Source organism: Molothrus ater, chromosome 3 (genome assembly GCF_012460135.2).
Source record: "Molothrus ater isolate BHLD 08-10-18 breed brown headed cowbird chromosome 3, BPBGC_Mater_1.1, whole genome shotgun sequence".
Lineage (NCBI taxonomy): Eukaryota > Metazoa > Chordata > Aves > Passeriformes > Icteridae > Molothrus > Molothrus ater.
The window spans coordinates 51,697,297-51,720,588 of NC_050480.2; the positions used below are offsets into that span (position 1 = coordinate 51,697,297).

Below are 23,292 nucleotides of genomic sequence, written 5' to 3' on the forward strand. Positions count from 1 at the left end.
ATTATAATTAGATATATAATTACATATGAGTTTTTAAGTTTCTAAGTATCTAATGCACATTTTCAGTATGTATGTATCTGTATGGCACATATAAAAGTTACATTATAGATTTAAAATTGAATATGGGTTTAAACAGAGATAAAAACACACAAAGGACATCTAGGTATCGCCAGTGTTTTCAATTTGCCCAAAGTCCAAATTTCTACTTCCAAAGATATAATTTTTAATCTTGTTTTTTTAAACTATCACTAATAATAAAGTACATTTTCAGATTAAACTTTGCACCAAATTTGTGTGCCTCCTCAGGAGAGTTAAAAAAGACAGTAAATCAAAACAAAGTTTGTTCTGCTCATATCATAAATTTAATCATAGCTTACCAAAGAAGGTGTCTAGTAAACCATCTTCTTTACTGTTTATTGTAAAGGAATTTTTTTACCAATCTTAATATTCATATAATTAATTCCATATTGTAAAGAAAGAACAATTCTCCAACCATTTCATGAATAGTAACCAATGCATGCACACTTAAATTGGAAAATACTCATGTCAAATTTTTTCCAGGTGCCTTTACTTCAAGCTCTTGTACAGTAATTATCTATGAAGTTGTAAAATTACGACATTTGCTCTACTTAGAATAAAAGGTCTTTTATTTAGTTTCCAAAAGATAGAGCAATTCCTTTTCAATCTGAGACAGAAAGGGATTTCTGTATAATTATTTTCATGTCCTGCTCTGTCCTATGTAGTGTCTCTGTAAGATTTACATAAGATTATATAAATGCATGCATCTGTGATCAAGACCCACAGCCTTGGTAACAGCCCAAAACCAAGCAATGCCACAAATGCACATAAATGCAAGTGAATTGATCCAGAAGTTCTTAAACCTCCCCCACATCCTGGGAACTTTCACCCAACTAGAGCTTACAGAATATTTAGTAGCTTAATGAAAAAAAATAGGCTTGTGGAAAGTACAGACTTTTAACACAGAGCATAACTATGAAATGAATTGATGTTATTTATTAGATGTGAAATCTTGTAATGCTGCCTACCCACTCATGAGCTTAAAGAGACTTTATATTTACACTGTGCCATTTCAAAACAGTTTTCTGAAAATAAAATTGCACCAAGCCAAGTGTTACACATTTTGTGACTGAAAGATGGTTTGTTCAGCTGCCAGTTTTGTAAAGCTAATATGGGTTCTTCTACTGTCTGGCCATTGCCAGGCCCCAGAGCAAGCCTGTACTTTGGAAACAAGAGCTCTATATCCCTTCTCACACCTAATTCTGTCCTCGGTACCTTGCTACATTTAATTGATGAGCTTTATTTGCTCTCACAATATTTAAACTCCAATCTGCAGTGGTTCAATTCTGGAACATATAACAATATTATAACAATATGCCTAGGAGCAGAATTTATCTGTGTTTACAGACTTCATTAATTATAATAGTTGTTAAACTTCCTGACGCTGTCATGAACTTAATTTTACACACCACATTAGAGGCATATGCAAAATGCTATTCAGATGTATGTTGTCTGTGAGTTTCCATGTCACTTTTCAAGTGCCTCTGAAAATATGGAGGGGAAGGGAATTCTTGTCAAAATCAACAGGACTAGCAAGAATGGGCCCAAACCTGCAGGGCTTATTCATTTCAGAGATTAAATGCCACCGAGAGTGTGAGGTGGCCTTGTACCTAGGGTTCAGCACAATTTTTATATTAATCATGAAGCTAAAATCTCATTATTAAAAAGCTAAATTTGCTCAGTTTCTGACATTATGGTGCTGTTTTTAATGGACAGGTGGGCTATTCTACAGGATATCAATAGTTGTCTCTAGTTCCAACCCCAACTCAGTGGCAAAAGTACATGATGTCGTTGCAGAATGGGTAAGTTAAGTTTTCTTTCCTATGTGATTACATATATGAATCTGTCCCATCACTGTTATCAGTTGGAAAAAAAAAAGAAAAAAGAGACTACCAAAAAAACTCTTCACATGTGTTCTCCAAATATCTTTCTTTTATTTATTTGTGCAGTAATAAATTCAGGTCTAGCTGGGGCTCTTCAGCACTATGGATTAAATTTAAAATGTCTGCACTATACTAGCTAGCTTCCTAAGAAATGTAGATAGTAAGTGAGATTTTGGCAAGTATGGAGAAATCAGAATTGTCCACAAAAAGAGGTACATGTCTGGGTTCAAACATCACTATACAGGACAAAAACTTTCTCCCCAAGTGCTAATATGGTTTTGAAGCTATATTATGGCAGAAATCATAGAAATACCCAGCAGTGTTGATTTGTGTGAAGCAATAAACTTTTCCAATTTATCCTTATGTTTGCTACATCAAAAGGTTTCTGCCATAAGTCAGCTGCTGAGGTATCTAGTAGTCCCTGGTTTTTCAGCCCATTTTAGCAGATATAAGCTTGTCTCTAGGTGAGGGATTTTTGATGTTGTTGCTTCTAGAAGTTCTTCTTGTCTGAATATTCTCTGTCCTTTTTGGCAGTTCACACAGTCCCACTCACACAGTTTGTAAAACCTTTATACCAACTACTAGCGTGAATATAGAACATCATTAAATATAACAACTATTCTTTTTTTTTTTCATTTAAAAAACCTGGAGATTTCAGCTATCAGAAGCTAAGGAACCCATAAATCCGAATATATATATATATATATATAAAATAATCTACAGAACAGAATTGCAGTCATGCACACCTGCCGAGGCTGTTCCCTTAGCAGCAGTATCCAGGCAAAGTACATAGGTGCCTGAGCCAAAGAAACTAGAAAGGTGTAAGAGCATGCAAAGGTGTCTCTTGGAGGAAAACAGAGCAGCTGTTGAACATTCAGAATAAAGAGTACAAAGGTCTGAAAAGAACATCATTGTAAGTTTGAAGACTTTCAGGTGAAAATTTAGCCAATAGCTTTTTCAGTAAATCTGTTCTATTCAAAGTGTATAAATCTGAGGATTTAAGATGTGGAAAAGCGGGAGAGAAGGAAAAGGTCAGGATCCTGTGCACTCACCTGTTCACTCTGTCGTGACCTCATACAGATTTCCTCCTGTCCAAAAAAAAGCCGCATCTCTCACTACCAGTTGTACAACAGTCACCTCACTGAAAAGTGAGTGTTCTCGTTGCTTTGCAAAACTGAAGGGGATTTCTCAAGGGGCAGAAGGGTGAAATTCTAACACAGCTTTAAGCAACAAAGAGCCCCATTAACATCTCACCATTCATGTGATCAATGTCTTCCTGTTTTTCAGCTGAACCGTACTTTCCAGAACTGGAATTACACTGTGTATGTCGTCAATATCAGGTAAATTAAGGAGAAAGATATTTATGCCGTATTCCTTTGGAGAATTATTCCACCCTAATTAATGTCTATTTCTTTTATAGCATCCACCCTGCCTCCATAAGAGAGGGAGCAAGACAAAAAAGAAGTATTAAAAGGTAATATTTTGAAAGACATTTTCTCAATAGAGGCAACAGCTGCTTTTGCAAGTGGCTTTACAACAGGCTTCATTGTCTATTATTGGATTTGTTGTCTATTATTTGGCAGACACTGCAGGTCTCTAAATACATGACTGCTGGCAATCTCAGTGTTCTGAAGGTTCTTAGAAACCTAATAGTGGTTATCATGTTTGTTTTGGTTTAAACCTATCACACTTTAAACCCTAACAGATAATTTGTTCAGAACTCAGGTTTCATCTGTCACAAAACTGAATTGATACAGGATATTTAAGTTGTACAACACACCCAGCTTTCTTTAGCAACAAGCAACGGTACACTGGTATCTGTCCACTGTCTCTGCATTTGTTCTCTTGAACCAGACACTCTTGAGTTAATAGACATCTTACTAGATGGAAAACATTGAAAAATCATGCTAGAATTGAAAGCTCAACGAGTGTGAGTTAAACTATTTACCATATGCTCTCATTTCCTGACTACTGCTGGGCTTGGAGGCGCTGGAGTTGGAACGACCTCAAAGGCAGCCAGAGAAAGTGAGATGGGTCAACCCCCTGAAAATTTGGACTCCATGGGCTTCTTTGAAAGCAGCAGGCTGATTTCTGAGGGATGTCTGGAGAGGGAGGGAATCTTAGGACCTAATTAAGGAGAGGAAACCAAAATATAATTAGTCTTCTGAGGATGGGGCAATAAGTGGGTATGGGATGTATGTGTTTGAAGTGTAGGCAAAAATCCTGTTAAGAATTTTAACTGCTGACTCTTGAGAACTGCCATGATAATATCATTTTAATATCAGACCAATATTCCCAATTTACCATCAGGAAGTAGTTAGTGGTGCTTCTAGTTTGCAAGAGTTTGCCTAGACATGAAAATATCTGTAGCAAGGTAGTATCTCCTTCCCACATAGCCACAGCAGAAAGACAGCTTTTATTGGCAAAACCTTTTAACTGGTACACTGTAAGCCCAGTCTCTGAATGGGCTATTTTGCTGCTTGACCTACATTTACAGTAGGGTGTAGTGATGTGGGTAGGATTTTTTTTCACACTTCTAAATGATATGGTTATGCCAGCAAGGCCTTTCAAGTGGAGACCACACCTCGGGTCTTACCAACAATCCAAGACTACTGAGGAATGTAAAGCTTTCCCATCCTTATTCCTGTATCTTTTTATGAGTCTAGCAGCTGAGCTGTACACCTGATTTCTTCTTGTCTCACTTTCCCCCCATCCTGACCTCTGTTTTTTTTTTCTTCTCTCTAGTCTACTCAAAAAGAAACATTGAAGAAGCAGAAACTATTTTAGTAATTTCCCTTTCCTTTCCTTTCCTTTCCTTTCCTTTCCTTTCCTTTCCTTTCCTTTCCTTTCCTTTCCTTTCCTTTCCTTTCCTTTCCTTTCCTTTCCTTTCCTTTCCTTTCCTTTCCTTTCCTTTCCTTTCCTTTCCTTTCCTTTCCTTTCCTTTCCTTTCCTTTCCTTTCCTTTCCTTTCCTTTCCTTTCCTTTCCTTTCCTTTCCTTCCTTCCTTCCCTTCCCTTCCCTTCCCTTCCCTTCCCTTCCCCTTCCCCTTCCCCTTCCCCTTCCCCTTCCCCTTCCCCTTCCCCTTTCCCTTCCCCTTCCCCTTTCCCTTCCCCTTTCCCTCCCTTCATGACATACAGTGAATATGCCACTAAATTACTTCTCATTATGTATTACTCTTATGGGGAAGTAGCCCCATCTCTATTTCTCTTGTTCATTATACGTAATTTCAGAGGCAATGGAATAATATGTCATTTTTCAAGCAAGGCCTCGTCTAATGAGAAACTAGTCTTCTCATGGGCTCTAGCACAATTTGTGTCAAGGTCAAATGGCATTTTTTCATCATTCTGAATAATTTAGTATAAATGCTGGTCATGTCACACCAAATTTTAATGTTCTCCAAATAATCAGGAGTGTCATGCTGTGAATGTCATGTTAAGAAAACAAAACAAAACAAAATAAAACAAAATAAAAAGACAAGTCAGGATCCTGCTCAGCCTAGAAATGCAGATGGGATAAAGCAAGGTTATTTAAAAATTTAAGTGAGGTACATGATACATGACTAAAAAAAATTACATTTTTTACACACTGTGTATGTACTCACACATATATAGAAATATATGTACACATGATTTTCTGCCTTTTTTCATATAGCTTTCATGTCTTGAACACATTTTCATGCATCATTTACCTCTTACAGAAGAAACATTTGAAAAAAATTGGTTGAAGCATCTTTAGGTTTTCTGTGTATATATCTATGATTGTACATCCCTCCCTTCTGAAACCAAAAAAGGATTAGCTTCCCAGTGGTCTTCAGTGTTCCTGGGTTTAGTTACCGGTTCCTTGCTTCTCTGAGGCTCACACATCTGTTTCTGAATTTTGTGGCGAAGAAATACGTTGAAATTTTGAAGATCCATAAAGCAAACCTTTTTTCCTACTGCTTCCGGATAATTCTTGTCAAGATTCTTTGTTAGACTTTCCTTGGATTTTTCCTGGATAGGATTCTTAGGAAACCCTATAAGATGCTAGGGTCACACTTGAGAGTGTAGAAGATTAGCAGTATAGAGGGTAGAAATTCTAAATACCTGGTGGAAGTAATGGTAATTCCTGACTGCCTAGGGGATTCACTGAAATGTTATGGCTGAATTCTTGAATGTAACTCACTCACAGTGTGATTTCATGCAGTTACTATTAATTTAATGTTCCTATAAATTTTTTCTGCGGAAAGTTGCCCAAATATTTTCTTATTTCTTCATTTTGGATAGTCAAGGATAAGTCTGTTGCAGTCTTAGACATTCTGTTACTTCCCTTAGTTTTTAAGTACTTCTTGTTCTATTTACCTTCATGTTCATCTAAACAGAAATTCACTCCACAGTTAAAATTTAAGACTTAACAGAGAAATATTATGGCCTTAACTTTATCTTTTACAGAAGTGAATATTTTGGTCTTAACTCTTAACTCACTAAGCCTTATTTCTCTTTTCTGAATTTTCTACAAGATCATAGCCTTCTTTTTTCCAAGGCAGTATAAGAATTCTTAAAATTGTTCTTTGAGAAGGTTTTTCCTCTCTTTACATGAATTCATATTCTTGTAATTCAGATCACATATTTTTTGCATATGTATTGGATTAGTATTTTATACAGCAGTTTAAAAAAAACCCAAAACCAACAAAACAACATCCCCAAGCCTGTTCTATGCATTTTGCTTTGCTCCACCCGTATTTACCACACTGCTTCCTCATCAAGGAAGATCCATAAAGCTGAGAGAGCTGAGATCCATAAAGCTGGGAGAGCTGTCACTCTCCCCACCTAGTGTTCTTGCATGTGAAAGAGGAAAAATCGTTAGTGAGAATGATTCAGAGAAGAAATAGTAGCTGGAAGTGGGAGGTAGGAAGCTGGCTTTTTTTGTCACATTAAAAATAGGTGTTTTCCGAAAAAAATATTTTAACCTACTGCATTCTGGAGAAGAGCAAAACAAAACAAAATTATTGAAGTGGATTGTTGCTCTTTCATTGCTGTGTTGTATGAGCTGCAGAAATCCAAAGTACACCATGCTTGCTAGGTGTTTATGTGCCCAGTGTGTGCCCAGAGTCCAAAAGTGCATATTATTATCAGCACCTCTAATACTGTGACATCTCTGGATGACAGCAGTATGTATCAAGCTAATACTTTGGTAAATTATTAACTACTTTAATAGACAGAGTCTTATAAAAGCTATATTTGACTTTATGTCAACGTTCAATTTTTCCCCTGGTTGTACAGTTTCTGCCTCTTAATGAAAGGGCAGCTGTTCAAAATAGACAGGAGATCAGCATGAGCTATGGATATAGCTATTTCTTTGTCCCCATTAAGTTTGCACAAACCTTTGAAAATTAAACCAATTTGTGGATTTTATCCAAGTGAACCAATTTTGTAGATAAACTATAAATGTGTTTGTTTCTTTCATTAATTCTTTGCCTTTTATGACTCTGCAACTTTGTCAAAACTTCCTGTGACTGTTGCTGCTGCTTTTCTCAGAAAAGTCCTACTGATCCTAGGTTTTGTCAGATGACTACATAGGGCTGCCTCACAGTAGGGGAAATGGTCTTTATTAAAGAGTTCAGCTCCCTTGCTTCTCCTTTCTTCTCTTATTTTGCAAGCAGTTTTGAGAATTCAGGCCCTAATTAATTTATGAATTTTTCTCCACTTAACATACAGTAAGTTTATGCTTGTTCCAATATCACTGCTTGATTGTCATAATTTTGGCCTATTTCCAGTGTTGGGTTGCTCCTTCTATGGGAAACGTTATTAATGTTAGTACTGTTAAACATCTCATCCAAATTAAAAACCACAGTGGTAGCCATCTGCGTAAAAACTACTAAATCTAAACAGAAATCCCTTGTCTTGGAAATGAAAATAGAGAGGAAAGCAGTTAATCAGAGCTATCCATGCCCAGTCTTGCTCTTTTGAAGTCTGTGGGAGTTTTGCCACCAATGTTAGTGAGGCATATTCAGGCTCCTGCATGCTGTGTTCTTGGGTCTTGTTTTGCTTAATGGAAAGTGTAATGCACTTGGATAAAATGTTAATTAGATTGTGTAATAGTTTTAGACAAGAGGTAGCAATACTAGAACAGCATAACTTTTGGTTCTCTAGTCCTAAGTAAAGTACTGGGCTTTTTGCATTCTTTGTAGATTACTTCAATTTATTTTTTATTAAATAACTTTGCTATTCTTGTTATAAATGAATATATCTGCCATGTCTGTTCCTATTTCAAAAGTTTTCTGGGTTTCTACCGGTGAGGTTTTATGAAGGATTTGGACCTGGCCCTCCTCTACTCCACACAACTTCAACTTCAGTGTTACTGAAGGTAGTAAGGGACAGTCTTAACTCAGGCTGAGAAATATTTTAAAATGCTGCATGACATGTGTATTATATGTAATATTTCTGTTTGAAAAACCAACCAAAAAAGAACAAGTGAAAATCCTCAGGTTTCTCCACAGTGCCCCGTTGGCATCTTTTGTCCATGACCTGTGAAGAAAGCCTTCATCACAGATTCAAGAATTTGGGATTTCCTTTTGAGTGACTGAAGAATGATACCTTCTTAGTCTCCTGCTGAAGCTTCCTGCCCTTTTCCAGCTTCCAACGACTTATTTTGTCTTTCCACTGACTTTAACTAGATTTAGTGAAGATCTGACATCGTTAGATGCCATTTTTAGAAAAGCAGTGTATTGGGGAATAGGGTTTTCTTCATTGTTCCAGAACATAGTGCAAGTGTAGCCAAAAACCCATTTCAGCAAAGACCAGCTGTTCCATGTGAGGGATTCCAGTCCTTTCTGGTTTGACTTTGCAACATTCTCTTGTAATGAATAGCCTTCATACCAAATTATCACATATTAAAAGTGCTTTCTGTTGAAAGGCTGTAGTTGATTGTATTCCCACACCAGATCTGCAAGGAGGAGCAAGACCCAGAGACACAAGCCAAGGCATGAGGCGTGACCATGGTGCTTGCAAAATTCTTCTGCTACAATGGTCATTAACTTAAAAGGAAGGCTTAGGATGCTTTTATTTTTAGTAGTCCAAAAAGGAGCTGCAATTTTTAGTTTTGTGTCATGAAGTCTCAGATTTTATATTCTAACTATAACATCACCTTCTCCAGGGAAAGGAAACTCTTTATCCTTGACATTTCTTTGAATGTGTCTGTTAAGTCATATTTTTTTTGCTCTCTGTTTTGAACACTTTAATGTGTTGCAGTCAAAATCACCTCAAGTAAAATATTATTTGCAACTCAGATGCTTCTGTGGAATTCTTTTAGTTTTCCTCTGCTTTCAAACTTATTTCTGTCTTACTCTGTGAGTTTTCTAACATTTCATCTGCTCTTTGTATTGCATCTTCACTGAGTGACTTATGGAACAGTCAGCTCTTTTTTGTCTGTCCAGTTAATGTGAAGCAGTTAAAACTGTTACTGTCATATTTTCTGGAAAAGTCCCTTTGCTCGGGATTTCTCTCCTGGGAAGCTGGGAAGCCTCAGATAAAAAAGAAAATGATAATTATCTCATTGCTTTGCCTGTGTTTTGCTGCTTTAAAATGTATTTGGAGATTGTTTATCCAACAGGTGGTTGTTTCATTAGTTTCACGTGAATTGTTTTAACTTAATAACCAACCACAGTCAAGCTGTGTCCAAACTCTAGAAAGAGTCATGAGTTTTCATTATTGTCTTTTAACTTTCTGTAAATATCCTTTCTCTATTGTTTAGTATAGTTTAATATAATATTCTTTAATATAATATAGTATCATAAAATAATAAATTAACCTTCTAAAAACATAAAGTCAAATTCATAATTTCCTTTCTCTATCTAAAAAACCCCACAAATATGAAATAAACCTCACAAGTGACTCTGCAAGCCTACCTGTGTGGCCAGTCTTCAGTTATAGCTATCCATCACCACTTATCTTCAGAGACAACATAACCATGAGATTAGTAAAGAATTTAATGTTGACATTTGAAAACTATTTAAAATATGCCAGGGTAGTCAGCTCTGAAATTCCCAGGACTTTTAGTAGAAATTAAGATTCTGCAAGTATAGTTTCTTTAAAAGTAGTTGTTTATATTCTTTAAATCAAGTTATACTAACTCTGAAGGAAATTAACAGTGACTTGTGAAACACTTCAACAACAGTAATTCCGTATTAGTTCAGCCCATCTAGTACAACAGAAAGGACAAATGTGCATTGCTAATTATCAGCTGCATCTCTCCAGGTGCAAGGCAGCCTGTGCTGCAGGGCTCGTGTGGTTTGTTAATCCTTCCTCCGGGCTCCTCGCAGGGCGCAGCAGCGTAACCACAGCCCGTGTGTAGGCACACTGTCCTGGAATAGCTCTGAGTCACGCTGCCGGAGAAGAAAGCTGGCTTTGTGGCCCGGGCCATGGCAGCTCAGGCTCCACCACCGCCTCCTGTGCCTCTGATGAGGATGCAGCTTCATAAATTGCTCTCTGAGCCAGCATAGCTTAACAGACCAGGACAAAGCGGGATAGACACTGGTCTTCCCAAGCTTTCCTGCTTGCTCCAGCTGTCACCATTTCAGTCAAAGAGAAGAGAAACATACTAATCCCTGTTGTGTTTAACTACACCACTGTTCATTTTTTAAAATTATATTGATGGCAGTAATGTTGGCAGTGCAGGTTACTATAGAGGGTGTGGAATTTGTAATTGATTACTGCTGTGAGAATCTATCTGCCTTTATATGTCACACAATGAAAGATTTAAAGTTGGGTGTTACTAATCCAGTGACACGAGCAGAGCATGGCAGTGTTGCCATTTATTTGAATGCTGGCCTTGAGAATTTGGTCTTCACCTTTATAATGTTTTCTCTCTGGGATCTGAGTGTGACAAAAGTGGAAGGAAGCACTGAATTTCATGTTGCGTCAGCTGTCAAGTTACAAAGTATTTATTTAGTCTAGGAAGCTAGCATGAGTCATTCTGAAAAGTTTGTGGAAATTGTTTTCATCATATTATGGAGTAGGCTCTTATTATACGGTATACACGACCTGTGCTTTAAGAGTTTCTCAGAAAACAACAGATTGGTTTAAGAGATTCTTTTTGCCAGTGCTTCACAATCAATACTTTTCTCTGTAATTTTTCAATATAACTGCAACCAGTTCTACCTCATCTATCATTATCCCTTCTATTTTGTTGGCATTGTCCTTCCTCACAGGTATGGATACTAAATATCATTTTGGTTAGTTGGGAATCCTGAAACAGGCAGCTAAGCAGTAGTGGTGACTGTTCAGAATGTCTGTTCTGCAGCCAGAGTGCTGAGGTAGGGAGTGGCATCAGTATATTAAGTTTTCCTCTCCTGAAGTAAAGGGAATAGATGACTGAAGCCAGAATCTTTTAGGAAAGATGGTTAAATGCCAGGAGACTCTGGGGCTGAAGTACTGGAGGGCTGAAGGAATTGGCAGTCCTGTAGGCAATTTCCATACTTCTAAAAATAAATGTTGTAATAAATTTGTGCTTGTAACATATCTGAGCTATAAAGAAAAAGCCTGCTAATGCATATCCACCCTACTGAGGCTATTTGCCATATAGACGTTAAACACCCCACAGAGACCAAAGGAATGTTAGGAGGAACTCAGTATCTCTGGGAGCATGAAAGGAGAGACCTGGCCTGAGATAGCTGGAATTTCTCTGCTAAAATACATCCACTGGGAAAGGAGAAAGCCAAGCCTGCAGGTGGTCACATTTTTATCTTTCTTCTCCAGCAACATGTAACCAGTAAAGCAGTGAACATGTCAAGAAAATTAGACACATCTGTAAAGTGAAGTTCTGAGCTGTCATCATGGGGATGTCTTTCTGAAAGACTTTTTTAGTTGAAGTCCTGGTCTGTCTAGGAAGGACTACCTGAAAACCCTACTGGCCCTCTTCAGCACCTCTACAGATTTTTTTCTGCTACTCTTCTTCCCATAGTCCACAAGCCCCTTTAGCTCGCTGTTGCTTTCTTGTGGCACAGGGGGCCACAGGTGATAGCACCCCTGATGGGTGTGTGCCCTGCTCACTGTATGTGTGCTGGCAGTGCCACTGCTCCCCAGGCTGCCAGGAACAGCTCACACACTCCAAAGGTCTGTCTTTATTCAGGCTGATGGGTATCCAAAGGCAAGGCTAAGATGAAGACAGCCCAAAGCATGTTTGCTTTTTCCTTTTTTCCACATTTTGGCTTCCATGGACATCCAGTGTTCCATGCTTTAGAGGCTTACCTCCTGCTAGCCAGAGCCAAGTAATGCTCTTGGGTACCAACATATTCTCATCTCCAACAGTTCCTTTTGTCCCAGGAGGAAATTTCTGTGCCTTCCACTCTGGGCTTATTTCCTGTGTCCTGCTAGAACTGGTTTGCTTTGCTGTTCATTATTTCCCTTCCAGAAAAGCAATGTTTTTGGACAAGGGTGGGGCCTGTTTTATTTTGTTTGCAGGAAAGAGCCTTGGGCACTTTGAACTACTTCTGATGTCCAAGAAAGTAGCAGTGGGCTACAATACAGAAACAGCTATTAGTGCTCAAACTTTGATTAGTCATCTGAGGAACTCGACTTTCCTAATTATGACTAAAAGCTTCAGAAGTATGTCAGGGTGTTTTTCACTCCTTAAAAAAACTTAAGAGATTTAAATGTTAGGCATCTGTTCTTTGTTAATCTCCTAGTTTTTCTCTGTATTCCAGAGGTGGATCCTCTGGAAGATGACTTGTCCCACCCTGACAAGTTTTGTGAGATGGCATGAATCAGCTCTTAAGTTCCTAAGCCATTAGCAACCAGATGTTTAAAATTAATTAGGGCCCATTTAGAATTTACAACTCTATGGTTTCATCTACTGAACTCTTCTGAAAACATTTTTTAGCTCTTTTGATGAGATGCTTTTTAAAGGTAACTAGGAGATAAAATTTCCCAGCCATATTTTCTTGTCATGGTCCTATATATACAAAACTATTAATTTACAGATAATGAGCAACACTGTTTTGGTGACACTGTTCCATACTCAGAAAACCAGGGTTTGTAAGATATTTTTATTTCCACACATTTGGCCTCTGCTCTCCTGACTGAAACACTTGGATAATTTTCTTTGCAGTTTCAGTGCTTTGGCTCTTCTGGTTTATAATTCTACCAACAATATCAATTTAGAAGAGGAGGACATCCGACAGAAGCTCATAAGTAATAATCGAACCATGGAAGAGGGATATCAACTTCATACTGTGGATGTTGATCCAGTGGGTGAGTAGCGTTCAGCTTTGTTACACAACAAATTTTTTTTTTTGCTTGTTCATAAATAAACGTCTTCTATGTTAAAATAATTACACATTTCCAAACAGTATGATGGTTTCAGATTTTAAATTGTCCCTATAAACCTAGTTGTTCCACTAATCTCAAAGAGCCATGCTCAAAATACCACTTTTAATGCAAACAAAGTTGTCCAAATTGCTTTAGTCAATGTCTTGCTGTCTGGTTAAAAGAGGCTTGGAGGTTCCTGACAGCTCCTCTGGTGGTTTGAGGATAACAAAATATGCGTTACAGCCAGAGCTAAAATGAGACATTTTGGACCTCTAAGGCCCCTCATCCCCACTTCTCAATGGTGCTTGTATTTTGGGCTACAGTTGCCCTTAATCAATCTTCTTTTAGCTCTAATCTCTTCCCATTCAGCTTGTAGCAAAGATTGCCCTTCCTTTGGAAGGGAGGAGGTGGAGGCTGCTGGAGTGCAGATGGATGCAGCAGACACATTTAAGTCTTGCCTTTGAGCAGCAGCAGCGGGGATGATTCCCTATTGTGCACCCCTCTACTGCCACTCTATTGCAACAACCAAGAATTTCATTTTAAGACAATTTTGTGCTGTAGGCTGGTTGATGAGCTGAGGACAAGAAATGGAAGATGATTAGGTGAAGAAATTTGCTATTAACACTGATATACTAATTTTTACAGAAAAATGTTTAGCTGAAGAAAACCCTCCAAACTATTTTTGGCCAGATACCAGGCCTACTGTGACCAACTTCACATTTTGCCACGGGAGCTCAGTTCAGACTGCATCAAGAACCTGGTAGGTGTTCAAATATCTGAGAAGCTGAGTTGTTTCTCATGCAACTTTCTTGTTATATATAGGTATTTTTTTGTTATATATAATGGTTGTTGTTGGCTAGTATTGTATTTCAGGAAGATTTTTTCTATACCATGAGAGATTAGGGAGGTGCAGTAATATTTTGTATTTCATTGATAAGAAAAAATCTCATCTACCACTTCTGTAGGGCATATTGGGGCCCACAATTAATACATGTTCAACATGACTATAAAAATGAAGTCTTCTTACAGAATGAAACTGTTTTACTCAAGTCACAGAATCATAGAATGGGTTCAGGTTGGAAGGGAGCATAAATATCTACTAGTTCCAAACCCCCCTGCCATGGGCAGGGACACTTCCCACTAGACCAAGTTGCTCAGAGCCCCATCCATCCTGGCCTGGAATGCTTCCAAGCATGGGGCATCCACAACCTCTCTGGACAACCTGTGCCAGTACCTCACTTCCCTCAAAGTAAAAAAATTTCTTTCTAATATCTAGTTGAAACCTAATCTCTTTCAGTTTAAAACCATTTTCCATTTTCTGGTCACTACATGCTCTTGTAAAAAGTCCCTGTCCAGATCTCTTGTAGCCCCCTTTAGGTGCTGGAAATGCCCCAGAGCTTTCTCTTCTCCAGGATGAACAACCCCAACTCTCTCAGGTTCTTTACAGGAGAGGTGCTCCAGCCCTCTGATCATTTTTGTGGACCTCCTTTGGACTTGATCCAGCAAGTACACATTTTTATTATCTTGCAGGCCCCAGAGATGTATGCAGCTGCATGCAACCAGGATGTGGTTGGCTTTCTGGGCTGCATCTTCCACCAACATCCCCAAGTCCTTCTCTTCAGGGCTGCGTTTAATCTCTTTTCCTCCCAGGTCTCCAATTGTGCTTGAGATTGCCCTGACTCGCATGCAGGACCTTGCACTTGGCCATGACCTTTATGTTACCGTACCCAAAGCTTCAAATTTGCTACCACTCCACCACTACTGTCTAACTTGTGCAAGAATTAGAATAAAATTCTATGAAGATGAGACGTGTATTTGGTTTAATGCAAAACACCTCATCTCATTAGGGGAAAAGTAAAAGAAATTGTGTAACAAATATTTTGCCAGTAGTTAGTCATAACTGAAGGTGGGGATAATCTTATGCTTAAAGATTTGAACTTGAGTTTTTAAGGTTTAAGAAATTTTCCCTAATATAAGGGGTTTTTTGCAAACATCTACAAAAGACTTTGACTCTGTATGTCCATTTCCCATTTGTAAAAGGGGAATATTATTGCTTCTGTTTATATATTACCAAAGTATTATGGCTTTGATCTCCTTTGAGTGTCTTAAACATGCTAATGATGATGCAATATTAATTAATTGCTTCAGTATTTAGGAAGATTACTTATTAAATGCAATATATTAGTCTTATCCACCCACATTGCATCTGGAACATGTTTTGAGAAGACCAGATCTCTTACTTTTTCCAAATAGTATGGTAACATGGATATGAATCAGCTTTGAGTTTCAGTGCCAAACAGGAAAGCAACCCACATTATACTTCAATAACTCACTTCCTCAGCCTCCTAATCTTGTACAAGAACTGATTCTGACTGACCAACTTTTGTTGTAGAGTGAGTAGTGCAGAAATCAAGTTGTTTTTATGTCACAGCCTCAGAATCAATAAAAATTTAGGTTTCTGGCCTTTGCTGTTCAAGTATTGCTTATCTTTATTATTCATTCGTGGTCTACAAATGATTGTGTACAGCACTTCTCATTTAAAAAAAAAAAATTCCTGTGTTCTGCCCTGTGTTGTGCCTTCCTGTGCCTCCACAAGCTTTTGCCAATATGGAACACTGGTGGGATTTGTTTGGAGAGAAGAGGAAGCTCTTTTAAAAGTCTCTTCTAGTCATCTGCATTCCACAGTAGATGATTACCTGTGCTGTTGCAATAAATGTGATCAGCTGAGGAATAATGTTATTTTATCATGAGCTGAGTAAAGGGATAAAGTCTTCCCCTTTACCATCCTTCCTTTTTCCATGCTGTGATAGCATGATTGTCTTTAAAGAAAACTGAGGCAAAAGTGTTTTCAATTTTGGAGCCATTTTTATAGGGTGGCAAAGGCTGAGGGAGCTTGGCCTGTTCAGCCTTGAGAAGAGATGACTGAGGGGACCTCATCAATGTCTATGAGTATCTGAAGGGAGGGTGCCAAGAGGATGGGTCCAGGCTCTGCTCAGTGGTGCCCAGCAACAGGACAAGGGGCAGTGAGCAGAAACTGATGCACAGGAAGTTCCACCTGAATGTGAAGATCTTATTTACTGTGTGGGTTACCAAGGACCAGAATAGATTACCCGGAGAGGGTGTGGAGTCTCTCTCACTGGAGTTACTCAAGAACAGTCTGGACACAATCCTGTGCCATGTGCTCTGGGATGACCCTGCTTCAGTTGGGCAGTTGGACCAGATGACCACTGTGGTCCCTTCCAACCTGACCCATTCTGTGATTCTGTATTTTGCTATGGTAAGGCTTTAGAAAACAACCACAAAAAAGGAATCTTTATATCTGCCCCTAACTTTGGACCTGGATCCAATAGTTACCTACCCTAGTTTTCATTGGTGGAATAAATTTATACCTTCACATGGCTCCTGTGCATGTTCTTATGAGAGGCAGTATGTCTTGCTATGGGCTAGACCAAAGCCATTTATATCAAGGAGAAATTATAGAAACAGCATATGCCTAGACCATAATAGGGGCATAATAGTTTGTGTCAATATTTGGGTCTTTCCTGAAACACAAAGCCAGAATTTCCACTGAAAAACTGGGATTTCTTTCAGCACTATCTTGTAATCATTCATATACTTCACTGTCAAGTATATATATTGTGTTTCACTAGGGACCATGTTGCTATGAATATTGAGAATTGAGAAGAGTGGACCACTGTGAAACCTACATAAGAATTATGAAATATTTATGTAATTTTGTTATGATATTTCGTGTGAATTTTCTCATTTTCCCTCTTTAGCTATTTGGGTCTGCAGAATTATACATCATACTGGGGTCAACCTGATCTTAGAAATTGCACAGGTGGGTATATTAGTGTTGGTCTTTGGAAGAATATATTTTCTCTTTATGCTAAGTTGTTTAAAAATATTTCTAAAAATCAGTGCAAAGTAAATAATTAAACTCTGCGCAAGTGCACCCAAGTTCAATTCAACTCACCCATTTAGAGCTCTAGAAAGCAATTACTGAATTAAATCAAACTCTTCAGGCAATTTAATCAAGAGAAAAGGAAGGTGGTATCTTACCTCTATTTGATATTCAAGTTCGGAAAATTTTTAAATATTTTGAATGCCTGCTAGGGGAAAGGCTCCTGCTCTCTTCACTGGACTTACAATCAGATATTTGCAGATTTATTCTCTGTTTCTAAAATACCCTTTTATGTCATTTTGGCCATAAAAGTGTAATAAAATAAAAATACAACAATGTTATGGTCCCTTTTTTTAGTGCCAAAGCTAGTGAAGAGAATTATACAGTCACATGTATAATATGCAGAGCACCTACAGTAAGCTCTTGCTCTGAAGTCCTGTCTTGGAGAAGCCTCTTTTGGTGTGCTAGGGAGCCTGGCTGCCTAACTCAGTCAATTGGGTACTTGCACTCAAATTATATGAAAAACATCATGTCATGTAAGATGTAAAATGAACATTCCAAAGTAAGTATATCAGAAAAATGTATTATAAAAAACAACCCACAGTTGAGAAACTAAAAAGGATGATCTTTCAAAATGTTATTTGCAAATTCCATTAAACTTTAAATGTTTTGGTGTTGTTATAGGTTAGGGTTTATATTAGTTTTCTTTCCAGGTGGCATTGAAATTACAGTTTAACATGTTTTGCCATTGGACATGCTATCAAACTTTCCTTATCAGGAAGATTCTTGTCATGAAATTTGCTTGTGTGTTGTGCTTGCCAGGACTCTGACAAGTAAGAGTAGCATCCTCTGAAAGAAGTGAAGCATTTGCAAGGGGGTCAGACTTTCTTCAGAAAGCTTAAAAGAGTGAACACTTTTTCAGTAATAGAGACTTTGGATGCATTTCTTTCACTTCAAGAGTGAAACTTTTTCCCAGTGGAAAAGAAAGGATAGCATAAGGGGGGGAAAAAAAGAGATACTATCCATTGTATTCCTCTCTTTTTCATTCAATCCTCCCTTTCTAAAATAGTTCTGATTTACAAACTCAAATCAAAACAAAGAAAAGAAAGGCACAGCCAATGAGGATAGTATATAATCAGCACATCCTGTATACTTTTTTTAAAAATTTTAAGTTTGACAAAATGATGAAATCCTATGTTCATTACATATACCATAGAACATACCCTAACTTTCAATAGTGATGATAAAAACTTGTATTTCTGGACTACTTCAGGGCTGTAATGCATTATTTTTGCTTTTTGCTTGATTCTGTATGCTCACAGAAAATGCAGCAGATATTGCCAATCAGCTTCTGAATCTCACTGGTGAGGGGCAGCAGCTGACCTCAGACAAAGTAAATGACGTTGTGCAGAAGCTCAAAAAAATTGTGAATGATGAAGAAATTGATGAATCTCTGGGTTCTACCGTGGTGACAATTTTTTCCAATATTCTAGCCAGTTCAGACAGTGTATTGGCAGCCTCATCTTCAGAGTAAGTATTTCTGCATTTGAGAAAAGCTTTTAAGAGCAACCTGTAAGGCTGTAAGGATTCATTCTTACATGTATAGACAAACAAGAAAATCAAAGTTTTCTGATTTCCATCAAAAACAATTTTTCAAAACAGATACACAAATATTTCTTCTTTTAGTGTGCTTGACAAAGTATTTGGATGGAAAGTCTTTTGATACATGACACAGCATAGATATAAGTATTGTTGGAAAATTATTTCAGGACCAGTAATATGTAGTCACACAGTTTCTGTCAGTCAAAAGCTTTTGTTTTCAAGAGACATGCATAAATTTACAGTCCAACAGTCTCCTTGTGAATACACAGATGGTAATAGAAGCATAGTAACAAGAGGATCATCTTGTTATGTGAGGGGCATGCAGAGCATAGGTGGGGGTTTTTCTGTATTCAGTTTTCAGAGTAATTTTTATTTCTGTTTTTAGAGCTCTAAAAACTATTGATGCCTTGGCTTTAAAGATCCATTTTGCTGGACCATCCATGAGTATTTCAACACGAAATCTCGCACTTGGAGTGTCTTCTATAAATTCAACTTCATTCAAAGGTGGTGCTTTCAGCGTCAGTCCACAGAATAATGCATCTGATTTCCAGGTACAGAACAAGCAGCTGTATTTGAACATGAAATGTTTTGTTGTTCCAAGTGTGTTTACTGTGGTTCCTATAAATCCACTTACAACTCCCAGTTCTCCCCCTACTTTCTATTTCCTTTTTCCTACAATCATCCAAACAGATAACAGATTAATGTAGTATTTCCTTGAGTGACAGGAAACACAGATAAACTCACATTCCATGCAGATAAAAAGTAATTTGGCTTATAAATCCACAACACACTTGACCTTTTTTTTTAGTTTTGTGGGGGTTTTTTTCTAGTGAAAAAGGAAAATAACCTTTAACAATCTGCGGTACTGACCACTGTACAATATCTAACAACTCTTCTGATGTCTTTCAGCTTTAAAATAAAACACCTATATATAGGTATCTACATATAGATTTCTGCAGATATAAAAGTTCTTCAGCCTTCCAGTAGTTTAAATATTAAGTGCTAAAAGAAACCCACATATAGGTTGATTGGCTTGTACCATTTAGGATATCTGAGGCATTCAAGTCATTCATGTGGAGCTTTACCTGCCTAGACATAAAAAATAAAATGAACAGAGATCACGCAAAATTTAGGAAGGTCTCCAGTGCTACAGGATCTAGACAGGGTACTATAGTTAAGATATTTATCATCACCTCAAAAATATTTTTTCTTTCCTTTTTTTCCCATAAATAGAAAAAAACCAGACATCTTAATATTTGAAATACTGCTTGAGAAGCACATGAGCACCAACAGGATTTTCCAAAGGTCCTTTTGAAACCAGTAGTGATGAGGTGCCAAAAATTTATAAATTTCACTACATCTTAAGACACCTAAATGCTTTTAAAAATGCAGTGCATTTTATTTTTTTTCAGTTAAATAGGAAGTCTGTGACTGAGGTAATGCAATGTCAGTTTCCTGGGTGTTTAACCATTCAAGTACAGTGAGTCTTACTTGGAGAAACACATAGAAAATATTACACGGAAAGAGAAAAAAATCTGCTATCATTTGGGCCAGAGGAACTAAAACTGAATTCAACAAAATATGACTTTATATAAACATTTAAAGACTAATCACTAGAGTATAAGTATTGTATGGAAACAAAATAATTCCTGCTGCAAACTGGCAACACAACAATCCCAATAAATGTCTGATCATTTTATAAAACATGATATACTGTAAAAATCAAAACAAGAATGAAGACAGGAAAATGTCTACTTCCTAGAAGAAGTAGTAGTAATATAATAGTCTTTAGGACTTGTGCATATATGTAAACTCTGGATCAAAACTCAAATGCTTTTTTAAATAGATAAAAATAGATTTAATGTACTTGAGTTTTCACATATCTATATTCCTAGATATTTTAGTTAAAATTCCTTTTAATCAATTTTATCAGAAATTTTTGGTGATTGTAAATCTACTTTTGTTTAACTCTCATATTAATGAAGCTTAATAGCTGTTTGTGAAGCTGAATAGTTCTTTGTTATCAAAGGAATGTTTCTCCTGCAGATTTCATCCTTTATTTATGGAAAGAGGAAAGGAAAATTCTGAAGCCAGGTTTTAGATGATCATACATAGAACAGGAATTACCATCTGTGGCTTGAGGACATCCAGGAATTTTCTCGTCCAGGAATCATTTATTACAGCACTGTCTAAATAATCATAAAATCCAAACTTCGTCAAATTATTTATACTGTTCCTATTGGAACATGAGCTTCTTTTCAGACTTTCACATTTCCAACAGCTGATTGAGAATTCTTAGCATCCTTCCTACCAGAAAACTTGCAGCAGCTGTGGGCACCATTTATATTTTCCATGCTTGTCAGAAAGATACTTTCTGTCCCTGCTGAAGGGAGATTCCCTTGTGAAAGCCCACGTTTTTCACCACTGTAGTGATGATCTATCCTAGGCTCATCAGGGAACATTAAACTCTTCAAGCTGTATGTCAGAATGTTTCCAGATATTTTTTTTCTTGTATTTTTTTCTTAAAGTAGATACCAAGCAAATTTATCCATGGCAATTTGGAAAGATTCTATTTCAGTCCCCTGTGTCTTTATGTTTCTTGCCAAAACTTTGACTAAGTTAGGTTTTGGTGATTCATATTATTAAATTGTTCCTGTAATATATCCATGCTTCTTTGGAGAAGCCTCTTCTACCCTGTTTGCAGACAGTGCCTAATGGGACATCTTTATCACGTACACACTTTCTGTTTATTGTGGCAGAATCAACCTCTGAAAACCTGGTCTTGAACTGCATTTATCCCTGTCAGGAGATGTCTGTGAGCTACTTCTTACTGATTTCCAAGGGTGAATAATCTGTCAGTAGCCTATGACTTTTAACTTTCTATGCTAATGATGCTTTTAGAATGACACAATTGTCCTTGAGAGGCATAAGTACATGGCCAGGATGCCTCTGGGGAAGTCAGTAGTGGGAGTTCCCATATCTCACAGTAAATTCTGAAGTGCTTTTACTATAGAGTGAGCTGACTTTACTATACTGTGAGCTGGCTTGTTCCCCTTCCTTCAATGGATATGGTGGCACACCTTGAGTAGGCCATGGTGGAAAGTGATCAGTCACAGAATTGCTAATAAAATGCAGGGTTGCATCCTCTTATTTCCTACTCACTTGTTATATTCCTGGGCCACAGAGCGCTTTTAGATTTCTGATACATTGCCAATAAAGATTAGATTTATATGATGTCAGAAAGTGTCTTTTTTTGTGTTACAGAGCACAATAAATATGGAAAACTGACAATAATAATTTTTAAATCTGCTTTCCAGAGAAACTATAAAAGCTCATAAGAAAATTATTTCAGATGTGCAGATCAAGGCAACTAATACAATTTAATAAAGAAAGATTCAGAGCATATCTTTTAGTTCTCAACATTGTTTGCTATGAGGAAAAGTATTTTGAATGCTGCTAGAAATGGTTCTGACTGTTGTAATTACCATTTCATTGTTTCCAAATCATCATTATAGCAGTGGAGGAGTTTGTTTCTTTGTTGGTTTTATCTAATATCTTTTTGTAGCAGAAGGCTGATCTCATGCTGGAAAAGTGGGAAACCTCCCTAGCCTTTAAAAAGTTTATTTATTGCATCAACTCTAACATAGTCATTTTAGCATTTTAGTGTTGATTGGTTCTAGTCCCATATCTAGATATTTCTGTTTAAGAGTGTGAACTCAGTTGTGGACAACAGATGGTTTCTTTACTGTTTGAAGATGTTCTCCTGTTGTTTTTATTTAACAGATAGATTTTGACAAGGATCAGACAAGTGCCATCGCTTCTGTTGTTCTGCCACCAAGTTTACTGAAGAATTTAAGTCAAGATGAGTTTGAAGTTATATCCAGGGCTCAGTTTACTTTCTTCAATAAAAATGGTCTTTTTCAGGTAAGCATTAATGTACTTGAAGTCACTACAGATAGAGTGAATCAAAGCCAGCTGCTAAAAGTTTCCTGTAGTGTAATCCTTTCACAGTATTTCATGAGTTACAGGAATTAAAAGATGACAGCAAATGTAGGCACTAAAAACAGTCATATGTTCAGAGCAGCAAAATAGTTGAAGTGCCCAAGTTGAGTTGAAGTCAGTGGTTTAACTGCAAATTCCTCTCACATGTGAAATAAAACTTTTCTCAGGGTAATCTATGGAAAACTGTATCCCAATTGCTTAAAATAGAGGAAAGCAGCAAAAGCATTTAAAAAAGCCTTTAATTCTGTTAAGATGCATTAATATAACTCCTTGATTTTCAGTGGAGACAGGTTCTTTTCTATCAGGAGGGAATTTGGCATATAACACTGCCAAGTACTCTCCTTTCCTTTTAAGAGCTGGTTAGCAGTCATATCCAGCTGACTGCCCTGTATTCAGTTGGGAACCCCAGGCTGATGGTTAGGAGCCAGAGGATTTTTGTTCATACGTGTATATATATATACACACTGTTCTTTTCATATCTGTGTTCTCATAAGCATACCATATTTTAATAGGAATAAGGAGAACAATACTTGTACCTGAAA

General features: G+C 37.3%; 1 protein-coding gene across 1 annotated transcript in view; it reads left to right on the forward strand.

Moving 5' to 3' along the window:
* Positions 1–23,292, forward strand: part of ADGRG6 (adhesion G protein-coupled receptor G6) — a 110,881-nt gene that overhangs the window by 61,827 nt on the left and 25,762 nt on the right. Inside the window, exons 7-15 of the mRNA XM_036381073.1 lie at positions 1,795–1,880; positions 3,249–3,301; positions 3,382–3,435; positions 13,043–13,185; positions 13,888–14,002; positions 17,022–17,083; positions 18,469–18,676; positions 19,134–19,299; positions 22,532–22,672. Of these exons, the coding sequence (XP_036236966.1) occupies positions 1,795–1,880; positions 3,249–3,301; positions 3,382–3,435; positions 13,043–13,185; positions 13,888–14,002; positions 17,022–17,083; positions 18,469–18,676; positions 19,134–19,299; positions 22,532–22,672 (1,028 nt within the window). The remainder of the gene's footprint in view (positions 1–1,794; positions 1,881–3,248; positions 3,302–3,381; positions 3,436–13,042; positions 13,186–13,887; positions 14,003–17,021; positions 17,084–18,468; positions 18,677–19,133; positions 19,300–22,531; positions 22,673–23,292) is intronic.